This window comes from Lasioglossum baleicum, chromosome 15 (genome assembly GCF_051020765.1).
Source record: "Lasioglossum baleicum chromosome 15, iyLasBale1, whole genome shotgun sequence".
NCBI classification, from domain to species: Eukaryota; Metazoa; Arthropoda; class Insecta; order Hymenoptera; family Halictidae; genus Lasioglossum; species Lasioglossum baleicum.
This window is the reverse complement of record NC_134943.1, coordinates 10,125,057-10,145,916: the sequence shown is the minus strand read 5'-3', so window position 1 is coordinate 10,145,916 and position 20,860 is coordinate 10,125,057. Positions and strand designations below refer to the sequence as shown.

The 20,860-nt window shown below is 45.9% G+C and overlaps 5 protein-coding genes across 8 annotated transcripts; 3 read left to right on the top strand and 2 right to left on the bottom strand.

The window, feature by feature from the left end:
* Positions 1-75: 75 nt before the first annotated feature.
* LOC143216419 (heat shock 70 kDa protein cognate 4) lies at positions 76-13,799 on the bottom strand. 2 transcript variants are annotated; one of them, XM_076439439.1, is made up of 4 exons: positions 13,660-13,799; positions 2,805-3,021; positions 864-2,108; positions 76-760 (listed from the first exon to the last, which is right to left on the bottom strand). In XM_076439439.1, exons 2-4 carry the CDS (start codon positions 3,010-3,012, stop codon positions 264-266), a joined length of 1,950 nt encoding a protein of 649 aa, XP_076295554.1. In that variant the 5' UTR covers positions 3,013-3,021; positions 13,660-13,799; the 3' UTR covers positions 76-263. The 2 variants fall into 2 exon arrangements, with proteins under 2 accessions (XP_076295554.1, XP_076295553.1); XM_076439438.1 differs by lacking the exon at positions 13,660-13,799 and adding an exon at positions 3,998-4,154.
* Positions 6,077-12,856, top strand: LOC143216415 (uncharacterized). Of its 3 annotated transcripts, none has more exons than XM_076439434.1 (4): positions 6,077-6,318; positions 6,591-10,588; positions 10,828-11,002; positions 11,079-12,856. In XM_076439434.1, the coding sequence occupies exons 2-4, from the start codon at positions 6,677-6,679 to the stop codon at positions 11,300-11,302; spliced, it is 4,311 nt and encodes a 1,436-aa protein (XP_076295549.1). In that variant the 5' UTR covers positions 6,077-6,318; positions 6,591-6,676; the 3' UTR covers positions 11,303-12,856. The 3 variants fall into 3 exon arrangements, with proteins under 3 accessions (XP_076295549.1, XP_076295547.1, XP_076295546.1); XM_076439432.1 differs by having other exon boundaries at positions 6,077-6,522; XM_076439431.1 differs by having other exon boundaries at positions 6,077-10,588.
* On the top strand, positions 12,954-16,034 carry LOC143216425 (luciferin sulfotransferase). Its single transcript, XM_076439453.1, has 5 exons — positions 12,954-13,146; positions 13,470-13,566; positions 13,625-13,926; positions 13,987-14,081; positions 14,183-16,034. Exons 1-5 carry the CDS (start codon positions 12,954-12,956, stop codon positions 14,474-14,476), a joined length of 981 nt encoding a protein of 326 aa, XP_076295568.1. The 3' UTR covers positions 14,477-16,034.
* On the bottom strand, positions 13,657-16,681 carry LOC143216424 (uncharacterized). Its single transcript, XM_076439452.1, has 5 exons — positions 15,831-16,681; positions 15,563-15,638; positions 15,258-15,497; positions 15,057-15,205; positions 13,657-14,866 (listed from the first exon to the last, which is right to left on the bottom strand). The coding sequence occupies exons 1-5, from the start codon at positions 15,859-15,861 to the stop codon at positions 14,610-14,612; spliced, it is 753 nt and encodes a 250-aa protein (XP_076295567.1). The 5' UTR covers positions 15,862-16,681; the 3' UTR covers positions 13,657-14,609.
* Knk (cytochrome and DOMON domain-containing protein knickkopf) lies at positions 16,414-20,811 on the top strand. The gene is made up of 12 exons (XM_076439437.1): positions 16,414-16,679; positions 17,820-18,036; positions 18,108-18,216; positions 18,316-18,554; positions 18,826-18,994; positions 19,071-19,182; positions 19,265-19,401; positions 19,461-19,596; positions 19,666-19,855; positions 19,929-20,284; positions 20,356-20,463; positions 20,526-20,811. The coding sequence occupies exons 1-12, from the start codon at positions 16,604-16,606 to the stop codon at positions 20,711-20,713; spliced, it is 2,037 nt and encodes a 678-aa protein (XP_076295552.1). The 5' UTR covers positions 16,414-16,603; the 3' UTR covers positions 20,714-20,811.
* The last annotated feature ends 49 nt before the right edge of the window (positions 20,812-20,860 follow it).

Below are 20,860 nucleotides of genomic sequence, written 5' to 3'. Positions count from 1 at the left end.
TAAAAGTCACTGTTGAATTCAGCCCAACACAGGAACGAAGGATCGCAGGAAGAAGGGGTCCAAGAACACAGAGTATTTATAAGAAATTAATAAATTTTATTGCAATACTGACCCGCAGAACAATAAAGTCTCCGATTCTCGCGAATAAATAACCATAAAAATTAGCACGATGAAACGAGCGTGTTACAGAAGATGACGTAAGTACAATGAAGAATGAAATGAGGAACAATCGCTGTTGATCATGATGTTAATCATCTTCTAAATTAATCTACTTCTTCGATGGTGGGTCCGGCGGCTCCGGCGCCAGCTCCCGGAGCAGCTCCTCCAGGGAATCCTCCGGGAGCTCCAGGGAATCCTCCAGGTGCTCCTCCGGATTGATAAAGTTTCGTCACAATGGGATTGCAAATGGATTCCAGCTCCTTTTGCTTGTCGGCGAACTCGTCCTTCTCGGCCAGCTGATTCGCATCCAACCAAGCGATTACCTCGTTGCATTTGTCCATTACTTTTTGCTTGTCCGCCGCGTCGATCTTGTCCTTGAGTTTCTCGTCGTCCATCGTGCTCTTCATAGTGAAGCAATAGGACTCGAGCGCGTTCTTCGCTGCGATCCTGTCCCGTTGCACTTCATCTTCGCTTCGGTACCTTTCCGCTTCGTTCACCATCCTCTCGATGTCCTCCTTCGACAATCGGCCCTTGTCGTTCGTGATGGTGATCTTGTTCTCCTTACCGGTCGACTTCTCCACTGCCGACACGTTCAGGATGCCTGAAAATTAATTAGGGGATGCATTAGCATTCTCGGTCCAGAATTGATCGCTGAAACCCTGAGGGAACAGATTTGTCAATGGAATAGAGAAACTCGTGCTTACCATTGGAGTCAATGTCGAAGGTAACTTCAATCTGAGGGATTCCCCTCGGCGCAGGTGGAATGCCAGTGAGCTCGAACTTGCCCAGAATATTATTGTCCCTGGTCATAGCTCGTTCTCCCTCATAAACCTGAATCAAGACTCCGGGCTGGTTATCGGAATAGGTGGTGAACGTCTGGGTCTGTTTCGTGGGTATCGTGGTGTTCCTCTTGATCAAGGTAGTCATCACGCCTCCAGCAGTCTCGATACCGAGTGACAAAGGCGTGACGTCCAGGAGCAACAGATCCTGGACCTGTTCGGATTTGTCACCGTGCAAGATTGCAGCTTGCACAGCCGCGCCATAAGCGACAGCTTCGTCAGGGTTGATCGACTTGTTCAATTCCTTGCCGTTGAAGAAATCTTGCAGTAGCTTCTGGATCTTTGGTATCCTGGTGGATCCACCGACTAGAACGATGCTGTGAATCTGTGATTTGTCCATCTTGGCATCCCTGAGAGCCTTCTCCACTGGTTCCAGAGTGCTCCTGAACAGATCAGCGCAGAGCTCTTCGAACCTAGCTCTAGTAACCGACGTGTAGAAGTCGATTCCTTCGAACAGGGAATCGATCTCTATGCTGGCTTGAGTCGAAGAGCTGAGAGTCCTCTTGGCTCTTTCGCAGGCTGTCCTCAACCTCCTCAGGGCCCTCTTGTTCGAGCTGAGGTCCTTCTTGTATTTCCTCTGGAATTCTTGCACGAAGTGGTTCACCATTCTGTTGTCGAAGTCCTCGCCACCAAGGTGAGTGTCTCCGGCTGTCGATTTCACCTCGAAGATGCCCTCCTCGATCGTCAGGATCGACACATCGAATGTGCCACCTCCTAGATCGAAGATCAGGACGTTCTTCTCGCCGGCTGATCTCTTGTCCAAACCATAAGCGATCGCAGCTGCTGTTGGTTCGTTGATGATTCTGAGAACGTTCAGGCCCGCGATCGCGCCAGCGTCTTTCGTTGCTTGTCTCTGGGAATCGTTGAAGTATGCTGGCACTGTGATGACTGCGTCCGTTACCGAGACTCCCAAGTACGCTTCTGCCGTTTCCTTCATCTTCGTCAGCACCATCGACGACACCTCTTCGGGGAAGAAGGCTTTTGTTTCTCCCTTGTACGAGACCTTGATCCTCGGTCGGCCTCCCTCGTTCAGCACGGTGAACGGCCAGTGCTTCATATCGCTCTGCACCGTTGCGTCGTCGAACTTGCGGCCGATCAGCCTCTTCGCATCTGTGGAAAATTAGAGAATCAGTCATCGTCTTTGTGCAAAATAAAAATTGGCCGAATGAGAAATATGCATGAAGATCTCCAGTCTAACTAGCATCTTCTATCTTTCAGTGAACGATCGTTTCATCATTGCAATCAGAGCAGCATTTAGCAGACGAGAATACAGTGCAGAGAATAAACTTGAAAACGGTAGCGTCACCTGGCACCGACAAGGTAATTGCGGTTATGCAATTCTGTCGGTGCAACGGAAGGGGGGGGGCAAGCGCATCCGTGCCGCGACGTCTCACGGTTAAGCAGGATCAGTTACGCGTGTACAATAGTTACACACGAACAATGGCGGGTTAACTTGTTGAATGCGAGTCGGTCTTTAACGACCATAATTTATTCATTGCCTTATTAAATTATTGAACGCGGCTGTCGAGCGAATTCCTCGTTGCTGCTTCCGATTAATTTTCTATTGAACGTACTATTCTAGTACAACTATTGTGAACATCGTCAATATACGTGTTATGGTAACATTTTTATACTAGTTTAATAAAGACCGAAATAATTTTTCATTTGGCTCCTGTTCTTCTCAAGTCGTGCAGAAAATTTTGATTTTGCATATCGAGTCCAAAAGTGACCGAGTTGGAAAATTAAATAGTGGCGCCCATTTCAATGACACGATAAAAATGATCACTGGAAAGAATTGTAGCGTACCGAAGATGGTGTTGTTAGGGTTCATCGCGACCTGGTTCTTGGCCGCGTCGCCGATCAGCCTTTCGGTGTCTGTGAACGCGACATAGCTGGGTGTTGTCCTGTTCCCCTGATCATTGGCGATGATCTCAACTTTCCCGTGCTGGAAGACACCCACGCAGGAGTACGTGGTGCCCAAATCGATCCCAACTGCTGGAGCTTTCGGTGGCATTTTTGTTATCTGGAATAAGTCGAACAGAATCCGTTTAGTAATGAAATTTCACGAAGAAACAGGAATGTCGAATAAATTTGTTGAAGCCTCCTGATCGAACAACGCGCTATTTTTAGTACACTCAGCAGGCTCGATGATTGCGGCGCAATAAACGTCGGCTGACCAATTCGATAATTTTATCGAGACCTCTTGCGAATATTCTTATCCCTTAGCTCGCCGATTCCGAAATAAAGTCACAGACGCACTTTAACACGCGTTCAAATTGATGATGCAACCAATGACGTCGTTAGGCAACGTTCACGCGGTCACGCACTCACTGCGCATCACTATAACGTAGCGTAATGCAAACCTCAATGTCAATAGAGACGCGAAACTGCAACGTCACGACTTCGTTTCGTTCCGTAAAAATGAATTCAAAGAGTGACAACAAGTAAATTGAATTTCGAATAGTGTTCGAATGAAAATGAAAATATTTATTCCAGTTCTAGGGAAGCAGAGGCCTTCCTCCTTCACGAACTATAATTAAATTCGCGGCATGAGATTGAAACCGGGTCTGGGTCGCAGCGAAATGCAATCGGAGAAAATTAAAAATAATATTCCGGAATCAAATCCACGAGAGAAAAAATTCAAATACATAAATCCAAGAGTAAACTCGGAAAATATTTCAGGGTCAAAGATCGCGAAATAAAATCCAAGAGAAAATCCCAAGTGCACAACACAAAATCAGAAAAATATTTCAGTACCGACGAACGTAAAATGAAATCGTAGAGAAAATTCGACAAAATATTTCAGGACCTGAAACGACAGAGTAAAATCTAGGGGGAAATATTTCGGTACCGTGAAATCGAATCCAAGAGTTCCGAAAAATATTTCGGAGCCAAGTGAGTGTAAAATAAAATTCACCGAAGATTTTTGGATTGTCGAGTCAAATCGCGAGGTAAAAATAGACTGAACGTAGCAGAAGAGTGAAGGAAGGTGCACTCACCTTTCGTTTCGTTCGGTTTGTCGTATGTCTCGATGACTCGCACTGTTAACACGATTGTTGTGTTAGCTTCAGTGTTCGTGGTTCGCTTGTGAAATTGTAACTGAGCGGTGGCAGTGCGCCGGCTCCTTTATACTTCATATCTCGCGCTTCGAGAAGCTTCGGAGCGCCGACCAATCGGGAAGCTATGACAATCGGACGGAACGTTCTCGTTGGTCGGATGGTTCTAGAGACGTCGAGAACGAGGACGATTGCGTGGAACGTCGCGCAAGCGCGTCATCGAACACACGAGAGAGACCGAGAGCGTCGCGACGCTCGCGAATCTGCTCGGACGCGTTGCATTCACGATCTCGGTTATAATTAGCACGCTAAATCTTCTCGCGTTTGTTCGAGAACTGGCCGCTCGAATTATGCTTTGCAATAACCCGCGCGATTTTCCTCGAAAATTAATACCAGCGACTGTTTAAACGAAATGGTTAAACAGCCTCCAAAATAAATACTGGAGGAACTGTTCTTCCTGTCCTAAATGCCTACGCAATTGCATCATATCAAGTTTTCAATTATGAATTAGTTATATCCAAACGATTTTGTACAATGAACTGAAATAAAAAATACTTCGTCAACGAATTGGGGATTGATTAATTCGAAGCGAAAGTCTTTTAGATTGTTTTATCGCTTGTGAGCACCCGGAAAATGGTAAAATGAAATATATACTGTTTTGCAAGGACAGCAAATCGTTTGGAAAATAAATATTGACAGAGGAGTAGTGTTGAAAACGATAATGCGATACGACAAACGTAATTGTTTACAGTGGACTGAGGGGAGTATTTACAAAAGAAACAAAGATCAAGATAATCTCGACTACCTGCATTACACAGTGGAAGATTACACGCTTCTAGAAATATCACTGCTCTTCTAAAGATAGCTCGAGCGATGAATCTTTGCACTTGTCCAAAGCACTATTTTGTATCGATTTGTTTACGGGTCTGTATGAAGAATATTTTGGTCGATTCGAAATAGTTTGATGGTCGTTTAAAAATAACGATCAAAACGGGCTCGATGATCTCTCGGCACCGAAAGAACATACAAATATATTTTATTTTCTTTTCTAAAATCAAGGAGAACGGATACATATTGCGTTGATAAATCGATGATGTTGCTCGTAAAGCATGTTGTTTCGTCATACTAGTCGTTGCTAAAAAATGGGTGATAACGAGCAAACGAAAATAATTTATGTTGATTAGAAGAACAATGCTTCGATAGAGGTCGAGACGGCACATTAACCCAGTATGTTCTCGAGTATTCTATCTACGCGTCAAATCTTCCTTTGACAAAAGCGACAACGATAGCCAAAACGTCTGCACTCTCGCTACAACCAGAGAGGAAATTTCCTCTCTGCTACAACGCAACATTCTGTCAACGTCATCGCACTCTATACATATATATATGTATATGTATATGTACTTTGTGTGCGTCACCGCACTATGAGTATCGAAAATCGAGACAATGTTGTTTCTCGACACGATGTCGAATTTTCTTTTAAAACTACGTGATCTTTCATTCTAAAATTACCTTGAAAAGTCTTGTCGAACGACAGAACAATATATACTAGCTGGAAGTAATCTTATTCGCGTTAATACAAAAATCAAATGATCCTGATTAAACAATATATTTTGTACTGAGGGAAGGTGATATTGTAAAATATTATGGAATAGGTTTCAAATAACCATGGATATGAGACTTCACAAGATCTTTATTGAAAATCATTCAATACACCTGTTTTTACATCCAGCAAGTCTTAAATTCTACTATATAATGTTTTAAAGACTCTAATAAAACACTTGCCACTGCTAGAATCAATTGTTAAGAACTTTAACTCTCGTACGAACCGTTTGAAATGAATTTAATCGTGCGCGATCAAACGGCACAAATTCAAATTTAAATCCCACACGACTTCTCGCTCGACCGGAGCGTTCAGCAACGGGTTTCCGCCTAGCGGAGAACTGCAGTACTAATTCTGCGCAAGACAGAAGCGCATCGGTAACACGCATTGCCAGTTTCCACCAATAACAACGCTTCATCAATCTAGAAGGGATCCTCGTGTTTGTGAGAGTGGAACACGAGTGTGTAAATAGCGTGTACGGCGTGTAGTACTACTCGCCGCTAATTCACGATTACGCTTTCGAAGAAATGTAAACAATAATTAGAGTTTTCGTTTGAGACGGTCGTAAAGTGTCAGAGTCTGTGAGAAGCTCGAGGTCGAGTGTCGAGGAGAGGAATACAGAGAGCAGAGACGATTTAGACGTTTAATCGCTCGCTTAGAGGTTTGTTACGCCAAACTGGGCTACGTCCGTTCGGATAGCGTCGTAACCTCTTTCACGAACCGTGTTCTCTTCGAATAAATCGCTATACTACCGCGTGGACAGACAATGTTGAGTTCGCGCAGCGTTTGCGACCGGTCCTGCTCGACGGAAACGAATCCCGGCGCGATGTGACAGCGTCCGGGACCGTTTACGCGAGATGACCAGGTACAAGTAGCTGGTGATTATGGATTATGAGCCGTCCGAGAGTCGTCTGAGAGATTTTGATGCTTCAGAGGATCTGTCTCGGCCGAGAGAGTCGCTTGCGAACGATAACCCTGTGTGCAGCTCCGGTTCCGCGCCATGGCAGAGCCTGCGAGTGATGGCTTCGCAGCCGAAGCTGGGACTGGGCATGGTAAACAGAAGCCTCTCGACACAGGTAATGGAATACTATCAGAAATACTCTCAGAGCGCCAATCTGGATCAGTACTTTTCATTACCCACGACCAGCAGCTCGCCAGAAGCAGTTAAATATTATTACAGCGTGTATAAACTGAACCCTGCGCTGGCCACCGGCCGGCAGGACTGTATCGGAGAAGAGTATAGTTTACGCTCTTGCGTACCCAGAGAGAGGAGACGATGGGCAAGACCTCCGCTGATTGGACAGTCTTCGAATGCAGACTCTTCGGCTAGCTACGCTCACCAGGTCTCAAATTCAGAGTCTCCGTCCCCAGATTTAAGGCGTGATACACCCGAGACGATTCTAGAGGAGAAGCACGAGACTCAGGAGATTCTAACAGAGTCTGTAGAGCGTAAAGTATCTTCTCCCACTTCTAGCATTGCTTCTCACAAGCCGCTTGAATGGGACAGCGGCGCGGACGTTGGTTACTACAACACTCTGCCGCTACACAAGCAAGGTGACAAAAAATTAAGTACTATAGAGCGCATGGCTTTAGCTAGAGGTTGCTCGGCTGCTTTACGATTAGATCCCGAGGGTACCACTGAGTCTGGAATCTCTGGCAAGCTTGCAGGGCCGCAGAGCAGTTCCAAAACGTCTGCGCCCGACGCCAACTCCACTCCCCTGTTCGGGAACATTTCAGGCTCTGAGAGCGAGGTTGAGATCACGCCTATAGTGAAGAACCATTTGCCTGGAATTATAGCCGGTGAAAATTTAAGCACCAATGAGAAATCGTTGACCAGAGACCTGAAGCAACAGGATTCTCTGAGGAGTAATGACACGACACCGAAGCTGCCGTTTTTCAAGGTCCCTGCTGTGAAGCAGACGGAGCCGAGGAGGACGCTTAGCAAGCCGAACAAGGAAAACGTGTGTCCGCCGTTGTCGCCACTGAAGAAGAGCACCTCGATGAACACGTTGGCGGTATCAGCCTCGAAGTTGACGCTGAAGAGAAGCCAGAGCGAGCTGAACTTGTACGCGAGGGAGAGGAACCGTGTTGGGCTTCCGTTGATGTTTAATTCCTCGTCGTCGATCGCCACGATAGTGAACAAGCCCTCGACCTGCGACAAGCTGATACAGACGAGCCTGAATGCCTGCAGCCAGGAGTCCGTCGGCGTCCAGGTCTCTGTCGTCGACGAAGAAAAGCCGCCGTTACCAAAGAGAGGAACTAGTTTGCAGAGGAGCATGACCGTGGCGATCAAGAGCTCCAGAGGCACCTACAAGGTCCCCAGTCCTAGGAAACAGAGGGCCGAAGAGCCTGGAGAAGCTAACCGCGTGACCAAAGCGAGACGAAGCTGCTCGGAACCTTCCCCGAACGGCTCGGGGACGCAAACGCCTCGAGACGAGGCCGAGAATGTAACTGGAAGAGCGAACAGCTTCGAATACTTTCCCGGTCATGTCTACGAAAATGTGCCTAACGGCAGTGGCAGTCACGTGTCTTCGACTGACACGGGAAGATCGCAGTCAACTTTGCCAAACACTAGCTCCAGTATTAACGAGAAACTGTGGGGAGACTCGGACAGCTTGGTCAGAGACTTGGAGCGGAGCGTGAACATACTGAAGAGCTTGGTGGACGCGAACAAGTGCGACAAGGACGTGAGGAAAAGACTGATTCACCATGTGGTCAAAAGACTCATCTCTGCGAAGTATACTGATGATAAGATTGAGCATAATCTGGAAGACAATGTGCCTTGGAACCCGGACGACGCTAGGAATAAGGTGTACAGGACGGAGATCCTTCAAGCTCTGACCAAGAAGCATACTACCAGCGATTCTTCAGGGGATTGGGGTCATCAGAAGAGCACTGCTTGTGGACGCAAGGTAGCAGGGAGTGGGAGAGTCTTGGGTAAGGAAGTTCTAGGTAGTAGTAGCGACAAAACGGATAAGAATACTGATAGAACTGAGACTGATGGGAGGAAAGCAAGGATGGGACTGAGATTGGACGACTGTCGACGAAGCAGCAACACTCCCACGGAGCCGGACAAGAGCGAGAGCTCAGAGTGCTTCTTTCCGCAGAGGGGTCGCAAGGGCACCAAGCCGCAGGACATCTTCTGTGTGAAGGACAGGTGCAAGATCTCGAGAGAAGACTCCAGTCTATCAAACAGCACGCCGGCGGACCATAACAGGATGCTGCTGGATGCTGTGCTGAACAACAGGAGGCCCGGCAACGTGCGTTCGAGTAATAGCGAGGAACAACTGGACTGGAGATTGCTGACGACTTTATCGGAAAGGCAGTTCGAGATGAAGAAGTGCGGGAATTCAGAGTCCGAAGACTCGAAGCTGGTCAGCTATGCGGAGATGGAGAAGAGGAACCAGCTGATCTGGATCACGAACGAGATCAGTCATTTGTCAAACCTGAAGAAGCTCCTCGAAGAGCCTCGCAGGGTCGAACGACCCCGGATGTCGCCCAGAAAATCAAGATCCACGAATTTCAAGTCGAAACCGGTCCACGGTTGCGTCAGAGATGGCGATTACCTGCGTAGGACTGAATCTGACGGTCAGGCGAACTCTATGGATGAACCTTGGTCCTCGCATTGCAACCTGGCAGCGTTTCGACCGCATAATAGATCAAACAGCGTGGTGCAGCGCATTAGGAAGCGCAACAGCTGCGCTCAAACCGCGACCAACGTCACCAGCGCACACTCGAAGACGGGTGGAGAGATTGTCTCCGCCTCGAACATGCATCGCTCGACCTTGAAGCTGGTGAACACCGGCGTCCAAACTGATCCTCAAGAGGCTGCCACGATCCCCACGCTGATACAGTCGGAGATCGTGCATTATATCAAGTGTCCCGCGCACAACGCGATGCACTTTCAGAATAGCTATAAAGGCAACGTGGAGGCTGGACAGTGTCCGAAGCACTGCACCATTCAGAACGTTGTGTCTGCTTGCGTATACTGTTTGCAGGACCAGAAGGACCAGTCCAATCTGCAGACCGTGCCCGCGAACGCTGATGTATGCAGGGAAGAGAGTCCCGTCGATTCGCAGAAGTTGGATCATAGTAACGACAACAGTGTCAGCTCGGCCGAGGTGGTCAGGCAGAGGGAGGTCAGTCAGCTGAGGCAGAAGGAGACCAAGAACCAGATCAACGCCTCGAAGTCGAAGCATTCCTGCGACTGCAAGCGCCAGACCAAAAGGCCCATGTCCAAGGGCTGCCAGACCAGTTCCACGACTCAGACTTTGGAGGCCAGCAGCGTCTCGAAGTGCGAGGACTGTCAGAAGAAGTATTGTGTTCAGGAGAGGGAGGATTTAAACGGTAAAGATTGTAACTGCACAACACTCTGCGACTGCGACAACAATCAACCGAAGAAAGGTAGGCTGCCCTTCAGACCTAACTCTAGGTACCACGAAGAGAGCAATCAGTGCGTCTCCAGTTTTGAGCAGAACGGTCATGCGAAGCTCTGCGAATGCTCCGCAGATTGTTCCTGCGAGAATAGAGCCAGTAGCAAAGCCATGCACAATGGGAATCATCATTGTGGTCGCTGGCCCGAAGCCGATGATCGACCGGTGCGCGGACGGCCACAGTATAAAGTACAAAAGAATCTGATGTGCGAGTGCGAAGAGGAATCTTATGGTAGGATACAACACCCTGAAGCGGGTGACTCTGAGCAGATCTGTAAATACTGTAGAAGATGCATTGCCACGGCTACTCAGGCTGGGAAGCAGGACAATTATTGCCAGACCTACCCGAAAGCGGTCGCGTACGAGCTGTCGTTCGTGAAGGAGAAGGTGCCATTAAAGAACCGTGCTGTTAATGGGAACAAAATCGAAGGCTGTGTCTGTAACGTGGTGAAGAGAACTGCGTCCAGCATGAACTCGCCGAGGAAGGACACTCTGCAGGTATTTATGAATCGTTCCGTTTCAAATCACATTGCAAGGTTCAAAGAAATTGATGACTGTGTGACAAATTCTGTGTGATTTAAAGTGGAACAGGATGCTACCGTATGTTATCGTTAATCTTAAAATAATTGAAAATAAATCATTAATTCCATTTAGCAATTATTAAGGGGGTATTCTTATTTTCGAGGTGGCTAAAGTGTTATGATTTTGCGATTAATGATTGTGTTGCACTTTTACAGGACTACCTGACGAGGAACAAGGCGGATTTCGTCAACAATGCAGAAACTCGTCGACAGTACATGTCGGAGATATCTCATCTGCGGCAGTTGCGAAAGGAAAAGCGGATTCAACTACTCGCCATGGCCACCACATCCAACGTGCTGAAATCGCCGAAGACCTCTTCGAAGCCGACAGGTGAGGACTGACTCTAAAATTAGTAGGAGATTATTTGGATTTGAAAATTAATTGTTAAGAGGATTTCTCTGTTCAGTTACCACACAGAAGAGGGTGATCGACGAGGAGATGCGCGAGAGGCTGCGCAAGCGTTATCTCCGTTTGAACGAGGTTCGCCAGAAGAAGCGGCAGCAGGAGAAGGAAGAGGCGACTCGTCGCAACAAGCTGATGGCCAAGATCTTCTGCAAGAAACTGCAGCAGAAGGTGCTGCGGGGCCAGGTGGACCTGTCCCAAAGTGTCAGCGTGATATCCAATATGTAACATTGGAGAACAATCGGCGCTCGTTCAGAGTCTGCCGTTATTTAGCGAATTATAGTCCTGCGAGTCGACCAAGGATAGAGAAACGTACAAAGTAGTTCGCCTTTCGCCACAGCAAAGGCTAGATTAAATCTCGTTTTTAGTAGACACTTCTGTTTTTCGCGACAGTGCATACTACCTAGCATTTGCATGCTGACCGTGGATCTTTATGCGTTTATGACGTTTTAAAATTTTTGAAACATAAGGAATCTTTTAGATTCATGACTAGCATTGAAATTTTTATTTTATTTTAACGAGATGATTTTATTTCTGACGAAATTGATTTTTCTTTCGTTCTAGGCGTTGCAATGAGTTCGCATTAAGATCTACAGTCTGTTAACATTTGTTTTAATTTAAGTTGCGCCTCGGATCGTAAAAGTATACGATCGAAGCTGGACCTCGTGGTTCAGGAGTACCCGTTTAGCATAGCTAAGAGTTGAAGTATTATATCGCGTTGTTCGACACGGCCTTCTGCCTAGATTCTGCCGATATTTATATATCAAATATAAAGAAGTTTGTCTTGCCAAGTTATTTTCGTACTAAGAATATATATTTAGCAGACGTTGCACGCGCGTTAGATCCGATACAATTGCGAGAAGCTATTCAAGCGAGAACGGGAGCTTCTTCGAGGCGTTTTACTGGTAAAACGGCCGCGAAGAACGAAGAACGCTCGACGGAACCGACTGCCGGTTCGATGGAAACCGAGATGCTTTAAAAACAACGAAAGTAGTTGTTAGTACCTGAATCACAGTACACTTCATTACTCATAAGACTTAGACGATATATATAGTCCCTCTTGAATTTTTCTAATATTTTACCCTTTTTGTATGACGATTATACTCGTCCGGTTACTCAGAATAAAGTAAACCCGTACAACAATATCCGTTCACCAGTGTTTTCCGCGAACTGTTCCGCTGCGATTGTGCAAAAAGTTCGGAAACTGCATCTTTTTGTGCAACTGATTTCTCTTTTGACATTCCGTTTTCTTGGCTTGCTTCGTTTAACGTTTCAAAACTTTTTAGAGGATTCTCTCCTTCTCGTTTCTAACTCTTTGCACTCTGAAATTCTTTTCTACGATTCTGGGCTTTTCTCGTTTTCTATTTCCGCTTGCAACAAATTTTCCTGAGGATTGCTTTAGAACAATAATGAGCTAAATATCGTACTCCTCCCTAAAAACAAAATTAAATTTTTCTTCTCCAAATATTTGATCATTGTCAAGTACACTCCTAAAATTAATCAAGCACGCAGGTGCTCGCTATCAACATTAAAGGGTTCAAATTGAAGAGATCGAAGAGCTTGTTTGTGCAGGGAGCGGCCAGCTCAAAGAAAAAAGCCACTAAACACCGGCCTCGCTCCACTAAAGCAGAAAGAAAAACCGCTTAATAATATTAGCTCGTTTCGTCTTAATTGCCGCACGTTGTATATAAGAACAACTGAGAATTTCCAGCCAGTTCGAACGAAGCAGAGAACGGGCCATGTTCAAACGAACGACACAACAATCAGTGCTTTGAATGCCACGGTCCATTTTTGCAAAATCGGTTCTCGCAGCTCTGATCAACGATCATTACAAGTAGAAATCGATTTTTGAGTGGTTTGCGGTCCAAGGTACAGAAGAATGGCTCTCCAGTTCGAACTTGACGTTGATTTGGATCGAATTTTGCAAGAGAAGTTCACGAACGAGTTCAGGAAAGGCTACGTCACCGTGAACGGTGTCTGTTTGCCAAAGAGATACGAAGAGTTTGCAAAAGCGATCGAGGAATTCGAAGTCAGAGACGATGATGTGTGGGTCTGCAGTTTTCCCAAGACTGGTACTCACTGTCTGCATGTCACTCTAACACTTTAACTACCGGTAGACACTTGGAATGCAATAATTAATGTAGCAGGAAAGAGTAAACGTTGATTTGTGGAAAAATTGTGCAATAGTGAAAGGATTAATAGGTTTCCGGTAGCTAAACTGTTAATTATCGATAACTAGACTGCGAATTTTGTACATTTATCATAAAACTGACTGGGTAGTGGAATGTTAAACAGTAGAAAGTTTAGAAGTATTCAAGAATATCTTCAATATGCGAATATTTGTAGTTTGCATAAAGATCTACAGTCTATTAATGAACGTTAACTATGCAACTAGGAACAACCTGGACACAGGAAATGATCTGGTGCATCGCGAACAACATGGACCTCGAGGGAGCCAAGGTCCCCTTGCCGGAGAGGTTTCCTTTTCTAGAGTAAGTCTAGACCCCGAAGAGCTTTATGGACGAAATGGTAACGCGCATTCTCGACCAGGCACTCGATCCTGTTCGATTACACGACGATCATACCTCGGCATCCGGAAGTGCATCTCCACCAGCTGGTTTCCGACAGCGTGAGTTACGCTAGCAGCAAAACCAGTCCGAGATTCATCAAGACCCATCTGCCTTTCCGGTTGCTTCCTCGTCAGCTTCGGACAGGTGAGAAGCAGCCGAAGATCCTGTACGTTGCTAGGGATCCAAAGGACACCTGTGTCTCCTATTATCATCACTGCAGACTTCTAGAAGGCTATCGAGGAGATTTCAACAGTTTCTGTCGACTCTTCTTGGGCGCGAAAGGTACGAAACGAAGATGGCGATGATCAACAGGTTTAATCTTCTGCTCTCTCTCTTTAATAGTGTGCTTTGCGCCCTTCTGGGACCACGTTCTGGGATTCTGGAACAGAAGGAGCTACCCCAACGTGTTATTCTTGAAGTACGAAGACATGAAATCTGTAAGTAATCGAAATTTATACAGATTTATTCTGAACATCTTCCGTATAAATCGGAGGTTGTATTAATCATTTTGATGGGTGTCGAAATGTTTGAAATTTAGGACCTGACCTCGGTGATTCGACGATCGGCCACGTTTTTGGGAAACACTATGTCCGAAGATCAAGTGAAGATGCTGCTGGAGCATCTCAGTTTTGAGAATATGAAGTCGAATCCGTCGGTGAACTATGAAGAGGCGGTAGAGATGAATAGGAAGCTGAAGCTAATCGATGTCGATGGTGACTTCATTCGGAGTGGCAAAGTGAACCAATGGCAGGGTGAGATGGCTGAGGATGTTGTCGATCGGTTCGATCGAGAAACGAAGGAACAATTGTCTTCGCAGGACTTCGTCTTTTAGAGTTACCGATTGTCTTTCATTCCTCCGAGATCGATGTTGAGCTGGATTTCGTATAAATAGCTGATAATGTATACTGGCTGCTAGGAAATTATTATACCCAATTTAGATAAGTTGTAAAATGTTCGTAGTTGCACTACAGCGTTCTAGATTTTGGTTCGATGCATCGAAGAACTTTAGGCATACTGGTTTTACACAGTTCGCCGATCGAAGCTTTGGTTTTCGGAGTGAGCACACCTCTATCGCTTCCTCTTTCCATCAAAATGACCGCTGCGTCCCTTTTTCGTGACAGAATGGCTAACTGAAGAGCAGTGAGGCCATTGTAGTCAGTAATGTTAATTTCTGCACGACGGTCCAATAGGAGCATCAGTATGTCCAAGGTTGAAAGGTACACTGAACAAATAAAATGAGATTGGTTTCCTAAAAGTGTCCTTTGAAAGGGCTGCAGATTTTTACAGAGGCTTAAATTTGAAATTTAATTTAGTTCAATTTAATTACTTCACATTTGATAAGATCTGTAAAATCTGCAGCCTCTCTCTCTCTCTCCTTTCTCTCTGGCGAGAATTTTTTCGATTTTATTTACACGATGTCATCAGAGGCGTTCGTCCCTGCAAATCTCGCTGATTAATGGCAGCGCCAGAGTCTAGGAGAAGGGTCACGTTTTTGAAACGTTCGCCAACTATGGCGTATTGAAGACAGGTCCAGCCTCTACTACACCATAAAATTACTTTTCTAAAGTCGGGCGTATAAATAATTGACTATTGTTTCGATAGTACGTTCTTACATGTCCGTCTTCTGGAGGTTCGCGCCCTTTTTCAAAAGCACCTGCAGCACCTCAGGGTCCCTCGAAACATAAGCAGCATACATCAAAGCAGTCCTTCCGCAAGGCTGTGTGATGGTCTGATCCAAATCCGCAGAATTTGTCTCCAGCAGGAGAGACAAGATCTGAGGATCATTGCGATCGATAGCCGCCATCAGGGGCGTCTTCAAATCTTCTGTGGGGTACCGCAAATCGATCGATCGACTGCGATCACAATTAAAAATACAATTTCCCAAAAATCCTCAGGATTTCCTGCTAGACCAACTCACTTTTTCGAGAGGAAATCTCTGATCTTTTTAAACCTGGCGAACTTGAGCAGCCACATGAATTCCTCCTCCACTGAATCTGCGCAAATAAAATACCAGAAAAGCTCTACCGACACGAATCACAACTTTTAAATATCCTAAACCATCAAAACAATTTATCTGCTAAAACCAACGTAATCCAAACATCATCGTTAATCACCGTGCTATCGATGCGACGTTAAAAAGCGTAAGGAAAAAAAGAACAAAAATGTAATCAATAAGATAAGCTCACCGTGTCGGTCCTTAGCTCCGAAACCTGACATCGCAACAATGCTTCTCTCGAAAGCTCGGTGACTTTGCAGGCGAGCTTAATCGATCAAACATTCCGCGCATGCTATTTTCCACACCGCGGCTCACGTCCTCGAAAAATCCTTGCTTTTTAATCGTCCGAGGTCACGCTGCACTCGCGCTATTAAAAAGATCGAGCTGTCTCGAGAGACCGATTCCAGCTCATTCTTTCCAAACTATTGAACCGTTTCGTTTGAGTCATCGACGATCGCGATGCGACTTCCCGATGTTCGATCGTCTACTCGGAAACGAACGGAACGTCCAGGCCCTTAGTCACTCGTCGACTTCCTTGCCTGACACGCATTCCAAGTTAGTGACCACGGGAAGGACGGCAGTCCAGTGACACCGGCAGCGGCTCGTTCGTGGATCAGGATCGAGAACCGCCTATATCCGAGCACGCACACTTTCTCCCGGACGACGATAGAACACGTGCCAAGGCAACCGGAGAACGGTATACTAACCAGGGAACAGTATACTAACCGTTCAAGACCCTGCCAAGTCGACTTTCTAGAAGACCGAAGCCGCTCAGAGCCAGTCGGGCCCGCGTCCATTGCAGTCGCAACGCTGCATTCTTCACGTTGCATCCTCTCCGACGACTTTCTAATCGGAATTCGGGGGGCCAGCACGCGGTACTGCATCCAGACGAACGGGAACGTGCACGAGACGCGAGGAAGATAGTTCTCGAAGAGGTCGAGGTGACGCGAGGAAGATGAAGCGATGGCAGATGTTACGAGGCGATGGATAACAACCGCTCTCGCCACTGTGCTGGCATGCCTGCTGTTCTCTGACTGCGGTACGTTCGTTCTGCTTGATTTCAACAATCTACCTACTGCAGGACAGTTCATAGATCTTTCTGCGACCGTGCCGTGTCGGGAAGAACCGCGATTTAAGAACGATATCATTAAAGGAAGAACGAACTTTCTGTGTAATTACTATGTGTGTTTAATGATAATTCTAACAGAAAGCTTCATTTTTGGTTAATGATTGAAGAAGGCAAGGATTGGTAAACTTATTAAGAAATTAAAAGAGAACTAGGTACAATATAGAGTAATTAAGTGTCAATAGAGTATTGATTGTAAGATCGATAATGATCCAACGTCGAACGGCAGCGCCGAACGATCTCTCCTAACCGAGCGTTGAAGTCTCCACGCGTCAGCAGTGGCCGTGACGGTTTTCGGAAATTTCCGAACCGAATTTTTTTATAGTGACATTGTTCGAGCAATGACCACGGCAGTCACGGCCTAGTTTGCTTCTACAGCGGTCTGTTTGGCACGAGTCTATTTAATACATTCACATTTTTCTTTCCGTAAATAGTACAACATTTCTTGATCTAGTCGAGTCCTCGGTTTGGTAATTATTGCAATAGCCGTTTGATTACAATGAATATTTGGTAGATTTGAAATTTATATTCTAGAGAAGTGTATGTTTCGAATGCACGGCTCGAGCGAGGACTACAACGAGGTTAACTAGAAAACGTCAAGATAATCGCTGATTCTTGGATGTCTGCGTCTTTATTGGCGTGAAAATCGCATTCAGAGTGCAGCAATCCAGTTCTCACGATCGCTGCGCGAGTTTCTTTTTCATCTTTCTCTCCCGACCCTGGAGCGAGACAAAGAACTCGCGTGATTTCACGGTCGTCGCTCGATCCCTGATAATTCTGGACGATATCTTTACGGGAGTTGGCATAATTCGCAATTTAATTACGAATATTGGGCGCCTCGTTAGTCGACACGAAGGCCGCCGAGTGGCAAAAAGAACGAAAGGAAAAGAAATTTTTCGAGAGGGACTCGGTTTCTACCGACGAGGATTCAGGCAATTTGGGACATAGGTCTAGCTTTCATAATTTTTGTATCATCTCTGGCCAACTCTCGAGTCACCATCGATGAATGATCGTCGTCATAGGATCCATGAGTCACGATTGATCGATCAGCAGGTTCCGCGGACGATGACGAGGTATACAGGGGCAAGTACCTCGGCAAGCTGAACGCGTACCATCACCAGGTGTCCGGTGACGTCTACGTTGTCGACGAGTACACGCTGCTGTTGACGTCCTTCAGCTACGATGGGAATGGGGCCGACACGTTCTTCTGGGCCGGAGCATCGAACCGACCCGGCCCACAAGGATTCATCGTGCCCGACGAGTGGGGGAAGTTAGTTCAATCTTCGAATTATTTCACCACACCATTCACTTCTTGGAAGATTAAACGAGTCTTTGTTTCAGGACGAATATCCTGGATCGATACTTCAACAAGGACTTCACCCTCACCTTGCCGGATAATAAGAAAGTGACGGACATAAAATGGTTCGCCATCTACGATCTGGGAAGCCAGGTAAATCATCTTATTCAACATGCTTCAATTAGTATAAATTCAATATAACTTCATTGCCACTAAACTTAAAAATTCAATTTCTATGTCTGTCTCGATTAGAACACGTTCGGCGACGTCTACATCCCCGAAGAGTTCGATCCCCCAGCACCGCAAAAGATCTCGCAGCTGACGAAACGCTCTCACGCAGTGTCGTCAGAATCCATAGTGATTGTAGATTCCAAAACCATACGGATTCCTGAGTTCACCTACGACGGGCAAGGAACAGACACCTACTTTTGGGTAGGACTTGGTCCTCAGCCTTCCAGCAAGGGCACGAAAGTTCCTGACGAATATGGCTAGTGAGTGTGCAGTTTGTCATGATTAGACTGCGGATCTTTATGCAAAATAAAAAATGTTCGCATTGATTGTAGGACATAGGAGTCAGATGAAAATTGTATTCTTCTTTTAATTATCCTATTAAGCTGAAATATATACATCGATATCCTTAAATATTTTTAACATGTCCACTGCTTTTAATTGTACATTTTTGTCATAAATGCATAAAATCCACAGTCTAGCGATGTTTATTGTGGTCTGTGGCGGTTATTGAAACGTTCTCAAATTTATCAGTCTAGATCCCATACGCGCGTACAAAGGCGACGACATAGTGATCCAGCTGCCGGGAGACATGACGGTCTTCAACATCGACTGGTTGAGCGTGTTCGACGTGAAGAGCAAGTCGAATTATGGCTCCGTGATCATTCCAGATGGACTGAACGTGCCACCTTCGCTTGTCAAAGTAACATACTCTTTTGATTCCTTATTGTCTCCGCGATTAAAGCGAACGGTAGCATTGAATGTAACACAAAGTACAGGTGATCAAGCACACGCAGTCCCTCCCGAACTGTATTCAGCTTCACAAGCGGTTGCAAGTCGGCTGGGAGATCTTCGGACCTCAAATTACTGTTCAACTGGCGGGGCAAGTTGGTGAGAACCATTTCACTACCATTTTCTATCAACCATTCGACGTGGCTATTTGAAGACTAAATCTATACTAATTCATCCGCAGGCGAGGATGAGTACATGGCCTTCGGACTCTCCGGTTCAGAAACCTCAAGCCAAATGGAGGGCGCAGACGTTGTTATTGCTTACATGGACGGGACCAGAGGATACGCGGTTGATTATAACATCACTGCAAAAGCTCCGGTACGTTTTACCAAAAACCAATAAACGATTGACAAATAATATAATTCTTTCTGAAATAGTGTGGCAAGGTTCTTGGACAGTACAGAGGAGTATGCAGAGATGAAGTCGTCGGTGGTTTAGATAGCAATCAACTGTACACTGCTGTCAGAGAAGATGGGATCAACATCATCACTTACAGACGCACTCTAAATTCTTGTAAGTTGAGCGCAAACTCTATGGAAAAATTAGAAAGCAGGGATTGCACGAGGATCTTTTTTATTTCAGCTGATGCAGGAGATAAAGAGTATCCTACAGATCGACCTGTGTACGTTATTTGGGCCCTGGGCAAGTTGGATGAGAATAAGGAGCCTACTTTCCATGATCAGTACCCTAAAGGCGACCTCAAGCTGGAGCTGGTTCGTCAGGAACCGGATAACACCTGCATGGACTTCACTGAAACTGATGAGGCCTTGATGTAAGTGATTAATGAACTTTTTAAATGAAAATAAAATTTATTACAGAAGTAAAATTGATTGATCATTTCTTAGAGAGGTCTGGGAGAAGGCAGAAATATTCGACAGAAGTATCAGGACGTTCAAGGCCACCATTGGTCCATCCGGTGGGAAGAAGGGCTACCAAGGGATGACAGGACAAACGTCTACAGGCCTAGCATGGTACATCGAAGGTCAACTGGTCCCTGAATTATACCTTCGTCGAGGACTGACTTACAACTTCCGCGTCCACGGTGGAAATAATCCCCACAGTCCCAACTTGTACCATCCATTGATCATCACCGATGAACCTCACGGTGGCTACGATAGATTGAGCGATGCTGCGCAAAGCAGAATTAGAGTACTCGCCGGTGTTGAGTTCACCAGACGTGGTCAACCGAGGCCAACTGCGGGTCAGTGACATTTCTGTTTCTGAAAATTAACTTAAGACATGATGTCGACTGATGAAGAATGTTTCTTTTAGTTGGTCCACTGTGCTTGAGCAAGCACAACGAGCGAGATAGAAGACTGGACGACGATTTTCCAACCTTTAGGCACTTCAACAGGACATTGTTGCACAAATGTGAATCAGGTAAAAAGCGATGCTTGTTTTTGTCCCTTTATAGATGTTTTAAAAAATAATTTTTTCGATAGGCGAGGGCGGAGTCTTGGAAGTGACGCCTAACTCTACATGGCCGGACACCGTTTACTATAATTCGTTCACCCACGCCAACATGGGCTGGAAAATCCACGTGGTGGACGCATTCTCAAGAAGCAACGGTGTCACGTTAAAACTGTCGTTGCTCGCAGGATTGACGGCTGTGTTTTTTCGTTTTCTTTAGAATTAAGTATAAGCTGTTGAGATTAATCGCTCCACCTCGCTATGCGAACGCATGCTGACTGAGAAGATAGGATTTCGTTCGCGTAGATCGTTTAGTTCCTATACGAGAAACGCGGGAGGAATTTCATCTAGTAGAACAGAAAAAAAC